At 40.3% G+C, this 17361-nt stretch overlaps 1 protein-coding gene across 3 annotated transcripts in view; it reads right to left on the reverse strand.

Annotated features, from left to right (window-relative positions):
• The window catches only part of LOC137156364 (FRAS1-related extracellular matrix protein 1-like), a 35271-nt gene that overhangs the window by 13665 nt on the left and 4245 nt on the right, over positions 1-17361 (reverse strand). Inside the window, exons 2-9 of one of the 3 annotated variants that reach the window (XM_067553111.1) lie at positions 15198-15665; positions 13795-13996; positions 13034-13178; positions 9347-9476; positions 7640-7712; positions 3317-3466; positions 1153-1391; positions 136-183 (exon numbers count right to left, since the gene is read on the reverse strand). In XM_067553111.1, the coding sequence (XP_067409212.1) occupies positions 136-183; positions 1153-1391; positions 3317-3466; positions 7640-7712; positions 9347-9476; positions 13034-13178; positions 13795-13996; positions 15198-15662 (1452 nt within the window). In that variant the 5' untranslated portion in view covers positions 15663-15665. Of the gene's footprint in view, positions 1-135; positions 184-1152; positions 1392-3316; positions 3467-7639; positions 7713-9346; positions 9477-13033; positions 13179-13794; positions 13997-15197; positions 15672-17361 lie in introns of those variants that run through there. The other 2 variants (XM_067553110.1, XM_067553112.1) reach the window with 2 other exon arrangements.

Here is a 17361-nt window from a genome sequence, read left to right on the forward strand (position 1 = left end):
CAAAAGAAAAAGACAAAGAGAATGAGAAAGTGCATGTATTAACTACATCAAATTACTAAAGTTGTTGTACATGCAGCTAAAGTAAGATACAGTAAGGAAAGAATCATATAAGCAGCCACATCATAATATTCTTACTTTAAAAGCCATATTGGTTCCGTTTCTAAACACAGATGAAGGATGAACCTGAAAAGGCCAAACGTGAAATGAGTTTGGTGTATCTACACAATGTAGAAACAGGTAGCTATCTGAAGCTTTTCATGAAAGTCTTATTGGGATTGCTAGTGGTGGATAACCTAGGTTAGCAAACACTACAGATTTTATTCTTGGTTTTAATTTTTTTCCCTACAATGAAGGTGGACAACATCTGAAAGTGGGCAATTAAAACTGATGCCTTGTCTACTCTACAGGGACTATAGTAGTATAGTTATGGCATTGTAGACATTCTGGCATAATCCTATAGTATAGACACAGCCTACAGCAATGGAATTGGTTTTTCCTGTCACTGTAGAACTCCGTCTCCCTGAGCAACAGTAGCTGGGTCAACAGAAACATTCTTCCATCTACCAAGCTGTGTCTACATTGGGGGTACATTGGCACAGCTACCGTGGGGATTTTTCACATTCCTGAGTGCCATAGCTATGTCGACCTAAATTTTAAGTGTAAACCAGGCTGACACACAAAGATGTGCTCAAAGTCTGTTTACATGACCAGTTAAAGATCATAACTGGGTACATGAAATCTGCCCACTGAGGTGTCTCTACTGTTTTTTTTCCAATTTAAGTAAATGTTATTTCTTTATTTTCTTTCTAGTTACCTTCAAGACCAAGTGCTTAGCTCCTGTAAATTGACCTATTTTCATTAATTTCAATAGAGCTCTGATGATTTACCCCAGCTGAGAATCTACCCCATAACTTGGAGTCTGCAGAATTATTTTGATTTGTTGTTTGATACACATTTCCTTCCTCAACTCCGTCTGTCTCTCTCACATAGACAGACGCTCAGTGTCAAGGCTTTTAAAAGATACCGTATATTTTTAAAAAGCTCTTACATCTGAATAGACAGATACTTTCTAGCTACAGTAAATCCAGGTAAAAATCACTATTTTAAAAATGTGTATCATCGTCCCATCACCATACAATAGATCTGCCTTACTGTTTTGCCATTTCTGACAGCTCTAAGTCTCATCCTTGACAGATTCACCAAGTTGAATTTCTGTAACACATCCCCTCTATGCACCATCATCTCTTTGGAAGAGGACAGTGGGATTCCTTCCAACTGAAGAGTGCCAGGATTGGAGGGCGATGAGAAGCCTGAGGAAACTGGAAGCAATGTGCCTGTCTTCCATAAGTTGTGCTTGTTTTGGCCAGCAGAATGGAAAGAGCTGCATTGACCTGAAAGCATACAAGATGGCAGATGTTCAGTTCTTTATACATGAACAGATAACTGGTCACATTGACTAGGGCACTGAAACAGCTTGTCATTAGAAGTTGGATAATTTTTCATCTGATATTGCCGATTTGCTATTAAAGTACTAGTCCTCATTTCTCCGATTTGTTTACCTAGAGGAAAACAGCATTCATTTATAGTACGGTCTGTGACTCATAAAAGTATAAGAAATTTAGCACAAGTAAATAAAATCTACTCCCTGCAAATCAAATGCACTAAGAGGTACCCACTGAAGGTACATGTTTGGTCCATAGATTTTCCAGTATAATTAACAATTTTGGTAATATTTATGCCCTAACAATTTTCTCTCTTCCCAAATGAAATTTTGCTGCCCTGTAAATGAGCACACATTCTGCAGCAACCCTTTCTGACCCTCACATGGTTCTGCAGCACCTGGCCTCAGCTGCCCTTCACCCAAGAGATAATCAATAAGTACACCAAGGCCTGTCACACACTCTAATGCCCCTTCTTGGGGACCAGCTTATTTACCTACAATATGCTCAAACAGTCTCTTTCATCCTAGTCTCCCGTCAGGTACAACCTCGCCTTTCCTGAAGGTCTGTCTATTTTGTAGCTCCAAATACAGTCTCTCAAGGTCTTTCACTGGGCACCACGCTTCCTTTCTGAAGTCTGTAATTCCTTTCACAGTTCCTCTCCTTTGAGGTCTTGCTTCAACTTCCCCAGTTATCACAACACGTCAGCCCTTCCTGGCTGCTGCTTATTATCTTTCGTTTGGAGTCTTCTAGGCTACTCAGCCCCTTTTCTTGGACCTCTGCTCTGTGAATCCTCAGGCCACACCTTCAGATGGCTCCCCCAACTGCTTCTCTCAAGTCCTCAGGAGCTCAGCACCAACTCAGACAGCTCCCTAGTTACTCCTCTCTCTTCTCTGTCTCCAGCAGCGATCCCCATCTGTCCTGACTATTTCTCACAAGAAGCTCTTTCCCTTTCCTGTCCATTCTTCCCTGCCTTACAAAGCCCAGGTATCTTTCTTATCAATGAATCGGCAGCAGCCAGTTGGTCCCAGGTGCCTTTCCTATCAGTCATTTGGGTAACAAGCAATCAGTCGTAGGTGTCTTCTCTTTCATGCTTTGACATGGTCCTATTTTCCTCTCAAGCCAGTTTTACACTGATGTATCTCTGACTTCAGTTGAGTAATTTGTATTTACATCAATGTTACTAAACAAAAAATCAGACCCTGAACCTTTAAAAATGACCTTTGCAAAACTAGCCCAAATTCATTTTCACATTTGTTTGGGTAATGCTGTTCTGCAAGGCAGTCAGAGAGAAAAAATATTCTCCAATCTTCAGAGAATTCAGCTGCCTGGACAATTATTTGTATTTTCTTCAGTTGTTTCCACATTAAAGCACTGCACACTTGATCACTGAAAAATACTACAGTATTGTAGAAAAATTGCCAAAGCACTGCAATAAACATGTCTGTTTGCTGGACCATGATTGTAGGATACTACAGAATTTATTTTAAGGACTGGGTTCAATTTTTAGATTTTTTTCCTGACATCTTTCCCAAAGGAGTGCAATAACTATTATGCAATCACCAAAAAATATTTTAATGGACTTTCAAAATAAATTTCTTTGAAAATAATGATGAATGCTGAAATCTAACACACTTGTTGTTAGCAAAGATTTTTTTCTTTTGTACTTGTTGCTTTCTTCATGCTGTGTTTCCTAAGAGCAAGAATACAGTTGTGTGAGAGAATAAATGATCGGTAACTGTCAATTTTGTTTTCTTTTTTAAAAAATTAAGCATTTTGCTTTGAAGATAAATGTTAGCAACACTTGTTGTTGAAAGTAAGTAGCTACTCAGCCAAGATTGCTCCAGATTTTAAAAATGAAGATCAAAAGAGAATACCTCCTTTTGAGTCCAAAATTTTCACTATAGCTTTTGTCCTGGTGCCAAGAATTGCATTCACAGGGGAGTTCAGAATTACTTCAAAGACCTCATCATCTTCCTCTAATCCGTCATAGGTAATTGCTATATTCCACGTCTTGGTTGACATTCCTACCAGAAGTAAACATTTTAATTACTCTTTAATTGCTATTTCAATCAATCTGGGTGTCAAAAAATATTAATTAACATGTCTACAGCTAGAATGAAATAGCTTGTGTATGCTATTGTGCTCATACCAACTGACTGGACTCCTGCTGTTCTCCCAAATAACACTAAGAGACCAAATTTGTTCCTGGACAATGGTAATTCAGTTCATGTGCATACACTGTAACAAAAAGCTGCCTTAGACATGGGAAATGATGGTTACAATACATAGATTTAGGGGGTTCAGTTGCAATTTTAAGGAGAAATGTGATGTATCCTTTTTATCTTGGAATCTTAATTCTAGAGATGCTACAATTATTTAAAATATTTGCATAATCAATCAAAAATTACATTGACTTTTAGTACTACACTTCAAAAGCCAGATTATGTTCTCAGTTACAATTTTAGCATCATTGGCTGGCTTTAATTGAGTTACTTCAGATTTACACCAGTGGAAATGAGAACAGATTCTAGATCTAATGTAAAGGGCTATTCTCGTTATTAGCTGAAAGACCAATAAATAATCTTACATTAAATGGCACTGTGTAAGTATATATATATATCTATTTACACATACACACACAGAACACAGAACACAACAAAAGGCTTTAGAGATGAATTCATGATAATATGCAAAGATTTTCTTCCTTTAAGCAATTCCATTCACAAAAGCTGCATTTCAGTTGGTCAGACCCGGATCCCAGCCTGGCTATTGTCATAGAAACCTCTCGGATTAGTACTATTTTTGTGTACCAAAGTGACTCACAAAAAGTTAAGATGGATGTTCAGGATGAATGCAATAAGATACATATATTCAGTATTTATTTGTATCTTGCCGATGTTGGCCTCCCATTTGTTTTGGTCTCCATTTCCTAGTTACCTTTCAGTTGCTTCTCCAATCTCAGATTATGGGCCTCTTATCCAACACACACTGAAATGAATGTAAAAACTTCCACTGACTTCAATCATCTTGTATTGGCGGTTATGCTACCGTTAACTTTCATTTGTAATTTATTACTTTTATTTACTGTGTCATTCACAGTGGTCTCTGAGTAGGTTTTTACAATAAACATCAAATTAGTTCATCCATGTTAATTAATTAAACCTCTCCCCACAAATTAAAAATAAACCCAAGCACCAGCATGGTTTTGCACAATGCCCTGAACATCACCAGATTTGGGGCTTGTGTCAGTGTAAATCTAGGCAAAGGACCATCAAGGTGGACAGTCTGCCAGTGGGAAGGGGAATAAGCCAGCATGGAAAGTATGTGGTAGAGAGCTGATGCAGTCCAAAAAGTGAGGGGTGCTGGCTGGGGTGGCCAGGGTAGCTGTGAGATATGTTGATTTAGCATATCTCCCAAGCAGCCTCCCCCTGCAGATTTCTTATCAAATGTCATCCAAAAATTAAAGCAGGCTCCACCTCTGGCAGGAACCCCAGGGGATGACAACAACAATAAAGTGGCCTGTCTTGCCTCAGGGTGAATCAATGTACACTTCCCTGCACAAAGTTCAGAGCATCTGCTTCCCAGACTAGCTGGACAATGGGGGGGAGCATATTCCAGTTAAGGGCCCTGCACTGCAAATACTCTGCCCATAACCTCTAGATCTGTCAGTCTAAGGAATGGTAGCTTGAGTGCATCAGCTGATCTTAGGCATTTAGTGAAGGAAAGGTGGCCTCCTGGGTAGTTGGGACCCGAAGCATCTAGGGTTTTTGCTTTTTCTTTTTGAAAAACACCAACAACATCCTATATTGCATCTTTTAATTTAAAATAAAAAGTTTAATGACAAGGTCTTTGGTTCTGCACTGTTACGCAGAGTAGAAGATGCCCACCCTTCTGCCAAAACTGCCACAGAGGGAGTGCCCTTAATACAATTTTTTTTAATCTACTCCTACTCTGTTGCTGCTATTCCATCCATCTCTTTCTGCTTCTCTGTACTGAATACTCCCATCAGTCACTGAGAAAAATCACTGATTTCAGAGGTGTGCTAGGAAAGTGAACGGATTCCCCTATCTAGTGTGTTTATTGCTTTATGACCACCTACCCTTCTTAATCTGTCTCTAAAAAAGACCAGAAGTTACTTGTGCTTCCCCATTATGCCAAAGCCAGGAGACAAATTACAATGAAACATTTCCAGCAAATTTTAATTTGTTGATTAGTCTTTTAACTGAACTGTCACAAGTTTTCCTATGTGATAGCCAGGCAAAGACAGCAGTCCTATGGAATCTCTGTAGCCAAAAAAGCTGCTTGCATTGCCTTTTTTCACAACAAAAGATGAGATTCCAATTGAGAGATTCCCCACTGCAGACTCCACATGGCTGGGTTGGAATTTGCTTATCACCACCCCCTTATCTTCTGTTTTTCAGATGCAGATAAGTGCTTAGACTATTTTCCCCATGAAACAACTGTTTGTTTGAGGCTGCCACAGATATTTCTCATTTCTTTTATAGTCATGGTGATGTTTTGTAATGGAAATATTACATTTGGCAGCATATTTTCATTGAGCATTTCAGGCAGCAGTCTGAACTCTGTGGGCCAGATTTTCAAAAGTCAAGTCCTAGATTATGTCTACAAATGTGCATAGGCACAGTTAGTACTCACAACCCGGGCCTGCATCTGCAAAGGAAGTAATTCTGAGAGCAAATGGGTTTTCATGCATAGTTACTCTTTGTATATGAAAATCCAGGTTCTTAGAGGCACAGCACTGAACTCAGAGCACAGGCAGAGATGGAGCTAGGGTGATTTTAAGCCATCTTTGCACTCTCCTGATCCTGGGCTGCTCCACAGCGCTAGGGCTTATCTAAATTACAGCAGCTTCTCTGGGCTGCCCTATGGGCCTGGAATCCCTACGTTAGGATTTGCTAGGTGGTTCTTATGGCTACCTTCTGCAGTTCCTTGCCAGGGGAATCCTCCCCAACCTATATCTGGGGCTTTTAGGGTCCTTAGCTGCTATTGCCATTTTACCTGACATAAAAGGGACAGAGTGGGGTGAGAATCTCAACCTATATGATAAAGATTTTGGTAACACAAGAAGTCTGTGGGAAAGTCAGGAACTCAATCCAGACGTCCTGAATCCCATTCTAGTTTCTTAATCACAGGACCATCCTTCTTTTCACTACCCATTTAGCCATGCTTCACACCTGAATTGGCACTGCAGTGTAGCTTTTATCCCTCTACTATGTAGGACCCTGTTACATTTACATTTACATTGTTCAGGTACTGTCTTAACTAGATATGGGCCCCAAGCTGCAAAATTCAAATCTGGATCTGAACCCAAACTTCAGACACATTCATATCTGCAATTTTGGTTTTAGGCCTATCTGCAATCTTAATGTGTTATTAACTATACTTTTATGGAGAATAAATTACTGCTTATAATTTGATAGAAATGTTCTCTCAGCAGAAATGCAGTATCGTATGAAACCAAACCTACATGGTCTTCCCAGCTACATGAGCAATTTGATAAAGTCAAGAAGATATGCTTGGTGTTTGCAGCTACAGTAAGAAGTTAATTTCCAATCATGGAGAAAGTTCAAGGCATTTATCATCTCGGTAAGGGAGTGCTCCATAGGGAAGCTGTATGAAGTGCATCACAAAATTAAAATAGCAAGTCAAAAATACGTAGATGATAGTGGTTATTTTGTTCTGCAGCATTTCTTCCATTTCTGTTATTCACTAAGCTACCATCCTGTACTTCTGCAAAGGATAGCAGATAAGCATCTGACTCTTTAGGAAGAGTATAGTAAAAATTACACCATCGCACTTCAGAAAATAAATATTGTGTCTGTCATTTGCAGTTCTCTTCTTAGAAGCAATTCTAGGGAGAGTCCCTCCACACAATTTAGTATTCAGACACAAATGATAAAAATGTGAAAGCCATCAACAAAGCCTCCATTATGCTTGGCAGTAATTGCCACCATCTTTGGCAGTCTCAGCAGAGCGGCCAAGGAATGAATGGAGATGGAAACTGATCAGTCCTCTTCTCCATTGAGTGTTTTGAGTTTAGGGTGGGGAAGATTGCACTGGCAATGACTCTGCTTTACCTTTTCAGTTGATGAGTAAAAGACATTTGGTCTCCAGTATGGCACCTTTCACAATTAGTTAATTCATTGTAAAATTAGAACTCATATGCTACCACATACCTGGATCAAACTGAATAAGCTTAGAGGGAGTCACAGTAAAATCCTTTCCCAGTGTAGCAGACCCTTCATTAACCTAAGAAGAAATTAAACAGAAATACCATACAATGGAGAAGCTCAATCTTTCTAAATCTTTTTAGCCTATTTAACCAAACCAATGCATTCTATTGTATGCTGCAAACTATTCATCACCATACTCTATCTATGAGGTCTCAAAAGCACACACACTATTGTACACTACGCTGTAAGACTTGAGTGAGAAAAGAAATAGGAAGACAAATAAATCTTGCCAGTTTAAACCGGGGGGAGGGAGAACCAATTCCAACCTAGCCTTTGGGTTAAAAGTCATAATATAAAAGCTTATTATTTATCTTGTCCTCCACCTCTCAAATCACTATATAAATAGTATCAATTAGCATTTCTATTCTGCAAAATCTGAGGCCCTAGTTATAGCTGGCACCTGGAAACAGACACAATAGCTCCCTGAAAGGGTAAGTGTACACCATAGAGTTGGCCTGGGTGATTGTACTTGGGTCTGAGCACTGGGGTTAGCCTAGCCAAAGTATAAGCATCTCTACAGTCTTCTTGCATTACTGTGCCCTCACTGTTTTTGCACTCACCTGTGTGTGTCTGGGAGCATATCTCCAATACTTCTGTGCACTGATACACTGGGACTCTTTCCCAGTCAATTGTGTCAATTGCAGGAGAATTTGTCTGTTCCTTGGTGAAATTGTGGGAAGGACTTTTGAGGATTATCAGCTCTTGAAAGATCTTACTAGTATCCTCACTGCAAAATTGGTGGGTTCCAGCCCAAGTTAAAACACAGCTTGGGTTTCATTCAAACCACACCCCCAGTTCTGCAAGCAAGCATGAGTTCAAAGTGCAAATAAGCACATGCTTGAAGGCTTTGTGTGTGGATGCTAGGAGATGTGTGGTAAAAACACGGGTAGGAGCACAGGCTAAGGTGTAGATAGAACCAAATAGTGCATTGTTCACTACAACATCAGCATTATTGTGCTCCAACATCCGGCCTGTCACGTACGGCCCTTGAGCTCCTATTTCTATTGACAATAGAAATAGTTTGTGTGCAGGGCTATCCACAGGCACCATTGCCTAGTCAGGGGGGCATATACACGTATATGCAGAAATAGGGGGAATCATGGCCCTACATGACTTTTCACAGGAGGCAGAATTTGGGAGGCCAGTTTCCATCCTGTATTCTTACTGCTAGGTTCAATCTGTCTGGCCTACAAGCGTCATAGGCTCAGTACTAACCAGAATACGGCCCTTAGAGTGTAAACAATCCTATGCAACAAAAGGAAAAACAGTCTGAGATGAACCGTTATGGATCCAATCTTGCCCCCATTGAATTCAATGGCAAAATTTCCACTGACCTCAGCAAGGACAGGATCAGACCCTATGTTTTCAGCTAGGAGTATTTACTGCCATCAGCCTACAACTCCTAACCTAGCTGTGTTGTAAGCTGCTTAACAAAAACATGCTATGTTAGCTAGAGAAATTGCATTAGTGCTGTACTTGCAGGAACATGGTCCTGACAAACATGGCTTGAACCGTAGTCTTTTTTCTGATACAGAGCATGATTACTTGATTACCAAGCCAACCAAACAGCTCATGTAATTGTAAGAAGGAAAGTAACTGCCTCAGACAATTATTCACTTCCAACCCAAACTTTATTTTTTTTAACCTTACCTTCACTGCAATAAAGGCAGAGTCTACGGAGTACCCTGATCTGGTGATTTTCAAAGGCAACATTCCCACATTCTCACACACTTCATACTCAGCCTGTTGCATTTCAATTTGAGACCACCTCAGTTCCAGACTGTAGGGAGGAGAAAAGAAAACCTATGTGAAAAACTGTTTACCAGTCCACCGTGATCCCTCCTGCTGACTTTGGCTTTGGTACAGGTGACATTTCTCTCTTGATTGTTGATTCAGTGAATACACACACACAGTTTCTATTTTTAAATCAGTGGGTTTGTTTGTGAGATTGTATTAATTAGAGATGGGAGAAACAGTTAAATGAATTAAGAATTCCAGCTAAGTCTTCACCACCTGTCCCCTGAATCAAACGTGAACATCTTCTCAGGGCCAAATCCAGTTCCCAGTGAAGTCAGTGGAAGCTTTGCCATGCACTTCAATGGGACCAAGATTTGATCCTAAGGTCTGTTTGGCTAAGCCAGGCTCTCTCTCTCTCTTGCTTCCATCTCCTTGATTTCAAACAAGGCCATTGTTTCTTCCACCCCTGTAGTTTTATTTTACTGTGACTCTCCAGTGTTCCCCCTGTATCCTCGCCTCTCCTTCCTGCAGCTCTGCCTGGAATAATCCCGCTCATCCACTCAACATGCGCCACCCCAGTGATCCCCTACTTCCCCAGGCAACTCTGGCTGACTTTCAAATCAGCCACCAGAAACTGCTGATTTCAAATCTTGTATTAAACACAAGCTAGATTCACCTTGGAGGGAATTGGGCTGGACTTATTGTAGAGTCACAAGCTGGGAATGGTGGTGGAGCAAAACATGGGATGAGCCCTCCCGAAGGGTTGGTTTCAAAGAAGGGGGTGAGTGGAGAGTCAGAGATGAAACGAGAGAATGCCTCTGCTATGCCACTTATGAATCCTTATCTAGAAAGCTTCCAAACTTTTGGGGGTATGACTATCTCTAGTGTTATTGGATGTTACCCTTCCTCTCCTGCCCCCAACCCCCAAAGCCTTGGGCACTAATGGAAAAACAAACCCTTTCGGAGCCAATTTGTGAAGTCTATAATGTAAGGACTGTCTATAGCCAGGTGTAATATTAGTGCCAGGGCTGCTGGACATGCTTTCACAACAGAGGCTTAAAGGATAAAAACTGATATTCCAAACATATATGTCTTGAAGAAGAGTAATGTGGCCGTTGCATATTTCAGGGGTGGTCAAACTGTGACTTGTGAGCTGCATGTGGCTCTTTTACAGCTAAAGTGTGGCTCACGGAGCCCTCTATGCTCCCCCACACCCTTCCACACATTCTCCGCCTACCAGACTGGGGTGGGGAGCTTGGTGCTTCTGCCCTGTGGCAGGGTGGTGGGGCTAGCTGGGTGAGGGGCCTTAGAGGGGTTAGTAAGTTTGGACACCTCTGGCTTTGGAGCACTGGGAGTGCCTGGATGTATTGGTGAGTGCTTTGAAACATTGATGTCAGTCATCCATCATTCCTGCACTGAACTCCTCTTTGACAATGTCTTTACACCTTACCGCATCTGATGTGATTTCCTTAGTATCATTCTTGTCTAAGGGGTTGTCTCCATGGGGAAACTGACCAGCATAGCTATAGCACAAAAAGGATTCCGACATAGCTATTCCAGAATAACTCCCATGTGAACACTCAATTCCAAAATAAGGTGATTTTATTCACCTAATTAATTCAAAATAAAATCACTTTTATTTCAGAACTCAGTGCCCATACAAGGGAGTTATTTCAGAATAGCTAAATTATGCAGGACAGGTATTGCAGAATAGTTATTTCTCTACAGCTAAGCCCGGAAATTCCCTTAATGTAGAGAAGGTCTAAGTTACATGCTAAGAGTCACATGACAGGGACTTTTGATTTTTTATGTACTGTAAAGCACACTGTATAGCAGTAGGAATAAAAATAGTCACCCTCAGCCTATCCACATTTCAGGAAATGTTCAAAGTCTGATCCTGTGATCCTGTAGTAATTCAGCATCATTCAAATAAATGTTTGTGCTTCCATTGAAATGATATACACTTTCAAAGCACACTCAGAAAACTGTGATGACATCACTGGATTACACATTCAAATCAATCCAACACCACTATTTTAATGCAATGTTAAATTTGGGGTTTTTCATTTGAAAACAAACATCCCAGTGTCCTGGCCAAACTCCAGTTCAGGTAATTACTATACATTCTATCTCTCTAAAATTTCCTCTGAATTTTAAATGTGAGAAGCTATTATTCTTCACTTGCCTGCATTGGTGCTGACATACAATAGCTCCCAGGTTTCGCCCCAGACGTGGTTGCATGGAAGTGGTGGGTAAGTGGTCTTTATATACACAATGAAAAACAATGTGTACAATGATCACTTATCTTTGGGAATGTATAGTGCTATAACAAAGTGCTTAGGTTAGTTAGATTAATATGAGGTTGACCACAGAGACATCTATTGATATAGCTTGGTACTGCAGTAACTTTAACCCCAACTATTGATGCCTTATCCCACTACTCCAGGGTGAAGCAGAGTTCAGATAGTTCTTGTGAAATCAACTGTCTCTTCTTTTCCTTCTTTTCTCTTCATGAAGTCTGGTTTTTAGACACCAGGTGTAGCACATGTAGAATAGCGCCAGCCATCGTTCTTGTTCAATTCAAATTAAACAAATTAGCTGAAAACGTAGTCAAATTTTTAGAAAGAAAATAGAAACATATCTTTCCAAATAGAATTCCATTCACTAAGGATTTGTCTACATGGGAATACACAAAGGTAATCTGAACTAAAGGTGTGAATGTAAACTAAATTAGATAAATTTCATTAAACTCTTGTATGGACACTCTCATTCAGAATTAAAATGGTCTTGATTCGGTTTAGCTTAATTAACTTCCAAAGTGATGCTGTCTCTCTCGTTGGCTATTGTTATCAGAGAGCTTTTTAGCTGAAATGAGGAAAACAAACGAATTGATTCCCCAGTCTCTCACCCACTAGTACGTACACTCTGGATTCATGGGGTTTAACACAGGCTAAGAGGAAACTCGGGAGGGTGCCTGTAAAAATATTGGCAGCCCATGATTGGGAAGAATAGGACCCTTGCATTTTCTCCCTTCAATATAGCTATGCAAAATATGGCCCATACGTTTTTTATTACTTGATGTTTTCTATTTATTGCTTTGGAAAGGCCATTGCTGACAGCACAGGCCTAGAGTGACCTCCAGCTGCAAGAGGATGTACCTAAAGCTGACAACCTTATCTAAGGTAGTATTTGAACTCTAAGTTTATGGACGTTATTCTTATTTACATTAAGGCCCCTTTATACCTCTTCAAAAAGCAATCTAAAGGGGAGAATAAGAGCGTGTGTACACGTGCATGCGGTCATGTATTGTGAGAAATGTGGCATTTGACTGAAAACTGGTCCCTTTAGACAGTATTTCTTCTGTCTAAAGGGACCACAGATTCCTCATTGTTTTACAATCATTCAAAAGGAATATCTCTTTACTCTTTTACTCACAGTTTCCTGAAAAAATGCTGCAATATGAACCCGTGAAACTGTATCTACATTCTTTCTTTCAGCTTCAAACCCACAGTGACTGATTTGACCTAAGGCACAAAGTAGTTCCAATGCACAAGTAGTGCACAACATATTAAACTGAAAAGGATGGAAGATCTAAGTTACGTTTGGGGGGCAGCAGAGTTGCCAGTGGGATCTGTGACTTGAAACTCCAAGCTGTCTGAATTCACTTCCCAGGATGGATTGATGACATAAAGTACGATTTTGCCATTTAAATCCTTTTGGCTAAATCCTTCCTGGATAAATCCACCTGGGAAAGAGGGGAAACAAAAATTAATCAAAATCCAGTTAAACAACAGTTAGCAAAAGCCACATGGTTTTAACTGATTATTATAGAATTTTCTCTTTGTTAACTCTTAGAATTCTGAAATATACATAGATCTTCCAGAAATCCACCCTTTCCTTTGCATAGTGCCACTTCAGTGTTCACCAAAAAATCTCTGGTAATTAGCCAGTTCACAGGTGACATCACATCAAATGACCTGGGTACACATTAGCTTCTTTTGTCCACTATTTATTATTGATTTATCTGCCATTAAGCTTATAACATGTCTGTGATACATTGGGCTTTGTCCCTTTCTACACAGATGTTTCAAGCTGCTTTTGCAAAAAACAGTTATTGAGTTGTAGCTACAAAATATGTTACCAAGGTGTTTAAGAATTCATCACTGACATGTATTTGGGTGCTGGTACTGAAGCTTTCTTATCATATTCCAGCCCCCTAAAGAAATTTGGAATCAGAATTCAGTTTTTTCTATCCACAGCTGAAAGGTTCTATATTTAGATAGGGGCACAGGATTTGAAATCTGCCCATGTGCCACAAGATGTTTTAGATCATCATATGAAGAGATTAGAGAACACAATACCTGTGGTTGTATTTTCCAGGTAGCCATAATGAGGACCTCGTAAAATCTTAAAAATGACTTGGTCCTCCTCTGTATCAGGGTCATATGCCTTCAAGGACCTGGCAGTAATGTAAATCCCATAATTGCCATTTTTCAGGAGCTCCACATCTGAAGAACAACGGAGGTGAACAATTTTTGGGGCAGTTTTGTCCAAATGGTCCACCTGAATCAAAGTTAAAAATAACAAATATACATTTGTTTCACAGAATCAGACCTTAACTTTTTATTGTTGTTGTTGAGTATACAGGTACCAGCTGAAATCTGACTCAAAACTTTGGGTAATCTTACCCACCGACCTGATCAAGATATCCTCCCCAACCTGAGGTACCTTCGCATCTCTATCCCTAACCATATATTGACTTGCATTCCTGCCTTCAAACCCCCACTGTGGCTTCTGCGCCATCTGCCTCCCATGATCTTCTCACGAAACTACTGTTCTTATCCCCACCCAGCTTCCTTGTGAACAGGAATTACAAGGCTTCTACTTTGCTAGATTCCAGCATCTGTACTTCAAAATTTCTCATGCTTTGCTATACAGTGCAGTCTGGGTCACTTGATACTAAAATATGCCAGATTATACAAGAATGCTTAAAGGTGGGGGAAACCAGACACCAAAGAAAAGTTCACAGTCTAGAAAGGAGGAACTGGGTCAGACTAATGGGAGGCAATTTATAGGGATTCCAGAGTTCACGGCCAGGGAAGGATGAAAATCCAGCTTGCGAGCAAAGGGAGTTAAATATTAAGATTGGTGAGCAAGAGAGGACTCCCTAAAGGAGCAAAATTGTATGAAAGGTTCTGGTTCAGTTCTACAGCAGGGTTGAAGTTTGAACAGATTCTTGTAAGAACTATAAAACATACCTTCCATCACAGAACAGTTATAAACTATCAAATTGAATATTTTCTCCTGGAAGTGGCCAATGACAGATGCTTCGGTAGTCCTAACACCACCCCGCCACACCAAATGCAGTTTATTGTGCAATATACCTTTGGGGAAAATGTGGGATTTCATCCTCACCATGGCTGGAGTTAACTTTGAGGCCCTAATACTTGAGGATTGAAAAATTGAAAACCCTGATAATAATATTCATCTCAACTAGTGTAACATAGATGGTGTTTTTTCCTATCCTTATGTCTAACCAATTTTTGAACTTTTCACTTCAGTAATACACTGTGGCAATGAGTTCCACAGGTTAATTATCCTATTAGCCCATCCCTACCAGTTCAATCCTAAATTGCTGAGTCCCTGAAATTGAGCCGCAAGTAAGCACTAGCACTATTCCAGTTAGAGCCAGTATTTTTATAACTATTGATTAACCTTATTATTTCATTCATCTTTTTTAAACAGGACTGTTGCCCATACTTGCCTGAATGGTGAATGCTACAGGCTCCATTTGCAACTTTCCATCTACAATGAAGCCATCATTAGTTCTATCTGTTGCAACAAATGTAAATCTGTCAATCTGGGAATCCCCTCCTCCATGTCTATATGCTATGTCCATGTTGTCCACATCTTGCTGGGTGAAATTGTGCTGCAGCAGCACAGCCCCTCGGTGGTACAGATGGCCATATTGAGGGAGCTGTGCCAAGAGGAAAGTAAGGTTCTTTGAGGAAGTGTCTGGGTCTGAAAGCTGCAGGACATCAGGAGAAAGGAGTGCCATAGTGCCTTCCACTAATCGTAACCCCGTGTTCCTAGACACTATGGGCAAAGCTTTGTCCACTGTCTCCAGCATGATCTCGAACATTCCATGTTTAGTCTTCAGTCCATTGCTGATGATAAATCTGGCAAAGAGAGGCAAGGCAGCCTTCAGCATGTGTTCTTGATTCACCATCTACTGAAATGAAATGATAATACACACCTTTACTAAAGGATTTGCCTTGTGGTGACTCTGAAACACACACAAAAACTGGAGCTCTGAGAGTATCCTGCATTTCTTTTGATCAAACCCAGACCAAAGATGGGATGGTTATACAACTTAGGGTATCTCTATTCTGCAATTTTTCTGTGCATGAACTACACAGAATGCTGATGAAAGGTTCTCACTTGCCCAAGTCTTCATTCAGTTATTTTTGTCATTACCTAACTGGCAAAGGCCTTCCCTTCACTTAGAAAGCTCAGTCCTCAAGTGGCTGGATCGCTTCGTGGTATGGCTCTCACTCAGAGGTCCTGAGTTCAAAACCCAGAGGATGTTGCACCAAGGACTACACTAGCCACTTAAGTGCAAAGATTTTTGCAAAGAGTTGTTCTCTGTGGTGATACATTTCCCTTATCCACACCTCACCCCCAAAATATACTGTGCTTTGTGTGCATGAGTTATCATGCTCACAAGTTTAAACTGATATGGGAAAGTACAAATGATATTTCAGACATAACTACAGATGCATCCCCAGTTCACTGCTTTTCCTTTCATCATTGGACTGACATTTTACTTAAGACAAATAAGGAATAGTCGACATTTTGATAATTTGTCTCACCTTGATTTGGAAGTTGAGAGGCTTGTAAACTGAACTCAGAGAAGTATTAAAAGAACCAAAGGGTCAGAACTAGATTGCTGTGGTTTACCTTGTTTATAAGTGACCTTCAGTAGGTCATGGAAATGGCTCACAGTATTACACAAGCTGTCCAGCTAAAATCCTTCACTGCCTATGCCAATGCCCGATGATTTAGGGGCTGACCAACATGTAAGCAGGCACTATGCCATCAGACATATGGGAATCAATATAGGCAGGCCAGAGACTATATAGGAGTCAGAAATACGTTTACTGGGGGTAGTATTCCTTGCAGGGAACATAAAGGCAGCTGTCTGTACTGATCTGAAGTTACTGTGCCAGTGGTAAAGGGGATGTGCTATTACTAATTTAGCTGGATGTATTATACAGCTGGAATAATAATACCAAATAATAAATATAAACGTTTCATGGTCATGCAAGACCTTTTTTTGGCCTTATAGAGACAGGAAAAGTGCAACTGAGAGATGCAAAATGACATATCCATCTTTTCTGGGTCTCACTGGAAGGTCCCCTGGGAAATCTCTGAAATCAATATTTAATAAAAAGATTTAGGAAGAAGAGTTCACGTGCATGAAAAATGGATCCAGAATCTTTTACAGGACACTGGACCGATTATGTGACCCTCTTAGATATATAAATAAGGCTTAAGATTACATTGCAGATGTAACTTGATCTGGCAGATAATGAAGCAGGTTGTGTCCAAGAAGTACCTTATTTTTACACTTCAGTTTTTTGTTTATTTCAGGTTTACTGATGCTCAGTTTTCCCCCCTAGGAATGAAAAGCAGCCAAGATTCTCATCACTCTGATGAAATTTGGGGGACAACTCTCAGGTTTAGTTAGGAGGACATGTCGCATGGTTTGATTTCACCATTACCAAGGTTTTATGCTTTCTGCAGTTCCATGGCAATAGAGTTGGCTGCAGAACCTGCCATCTGTCATGGCATTTAAAAGATAAAAATGGAATTATAAATAGAGCCAGCTCATTACAAAATCGAGCCAGCGTGTCAAAATGGAGGAC

The sequence above is a fragment of the Emydura macquarii genome, unplaced genomic scaffold (assembly GCF_026122565.2).
Source record: "Emydura macquarii macquarii isolate MOO-44397 ecotype Brisbane River unplaced genomic scaffold, CSIRO-AGI_Emac_v2 contig_1451, whole genome shotgun sequence".
In the NCBI taxonomy this organism is placed as follows: Eukaryota; Metazoa; Chordata; order Testudines; family Chelidae; genus Emydura; species Emydura macquarii.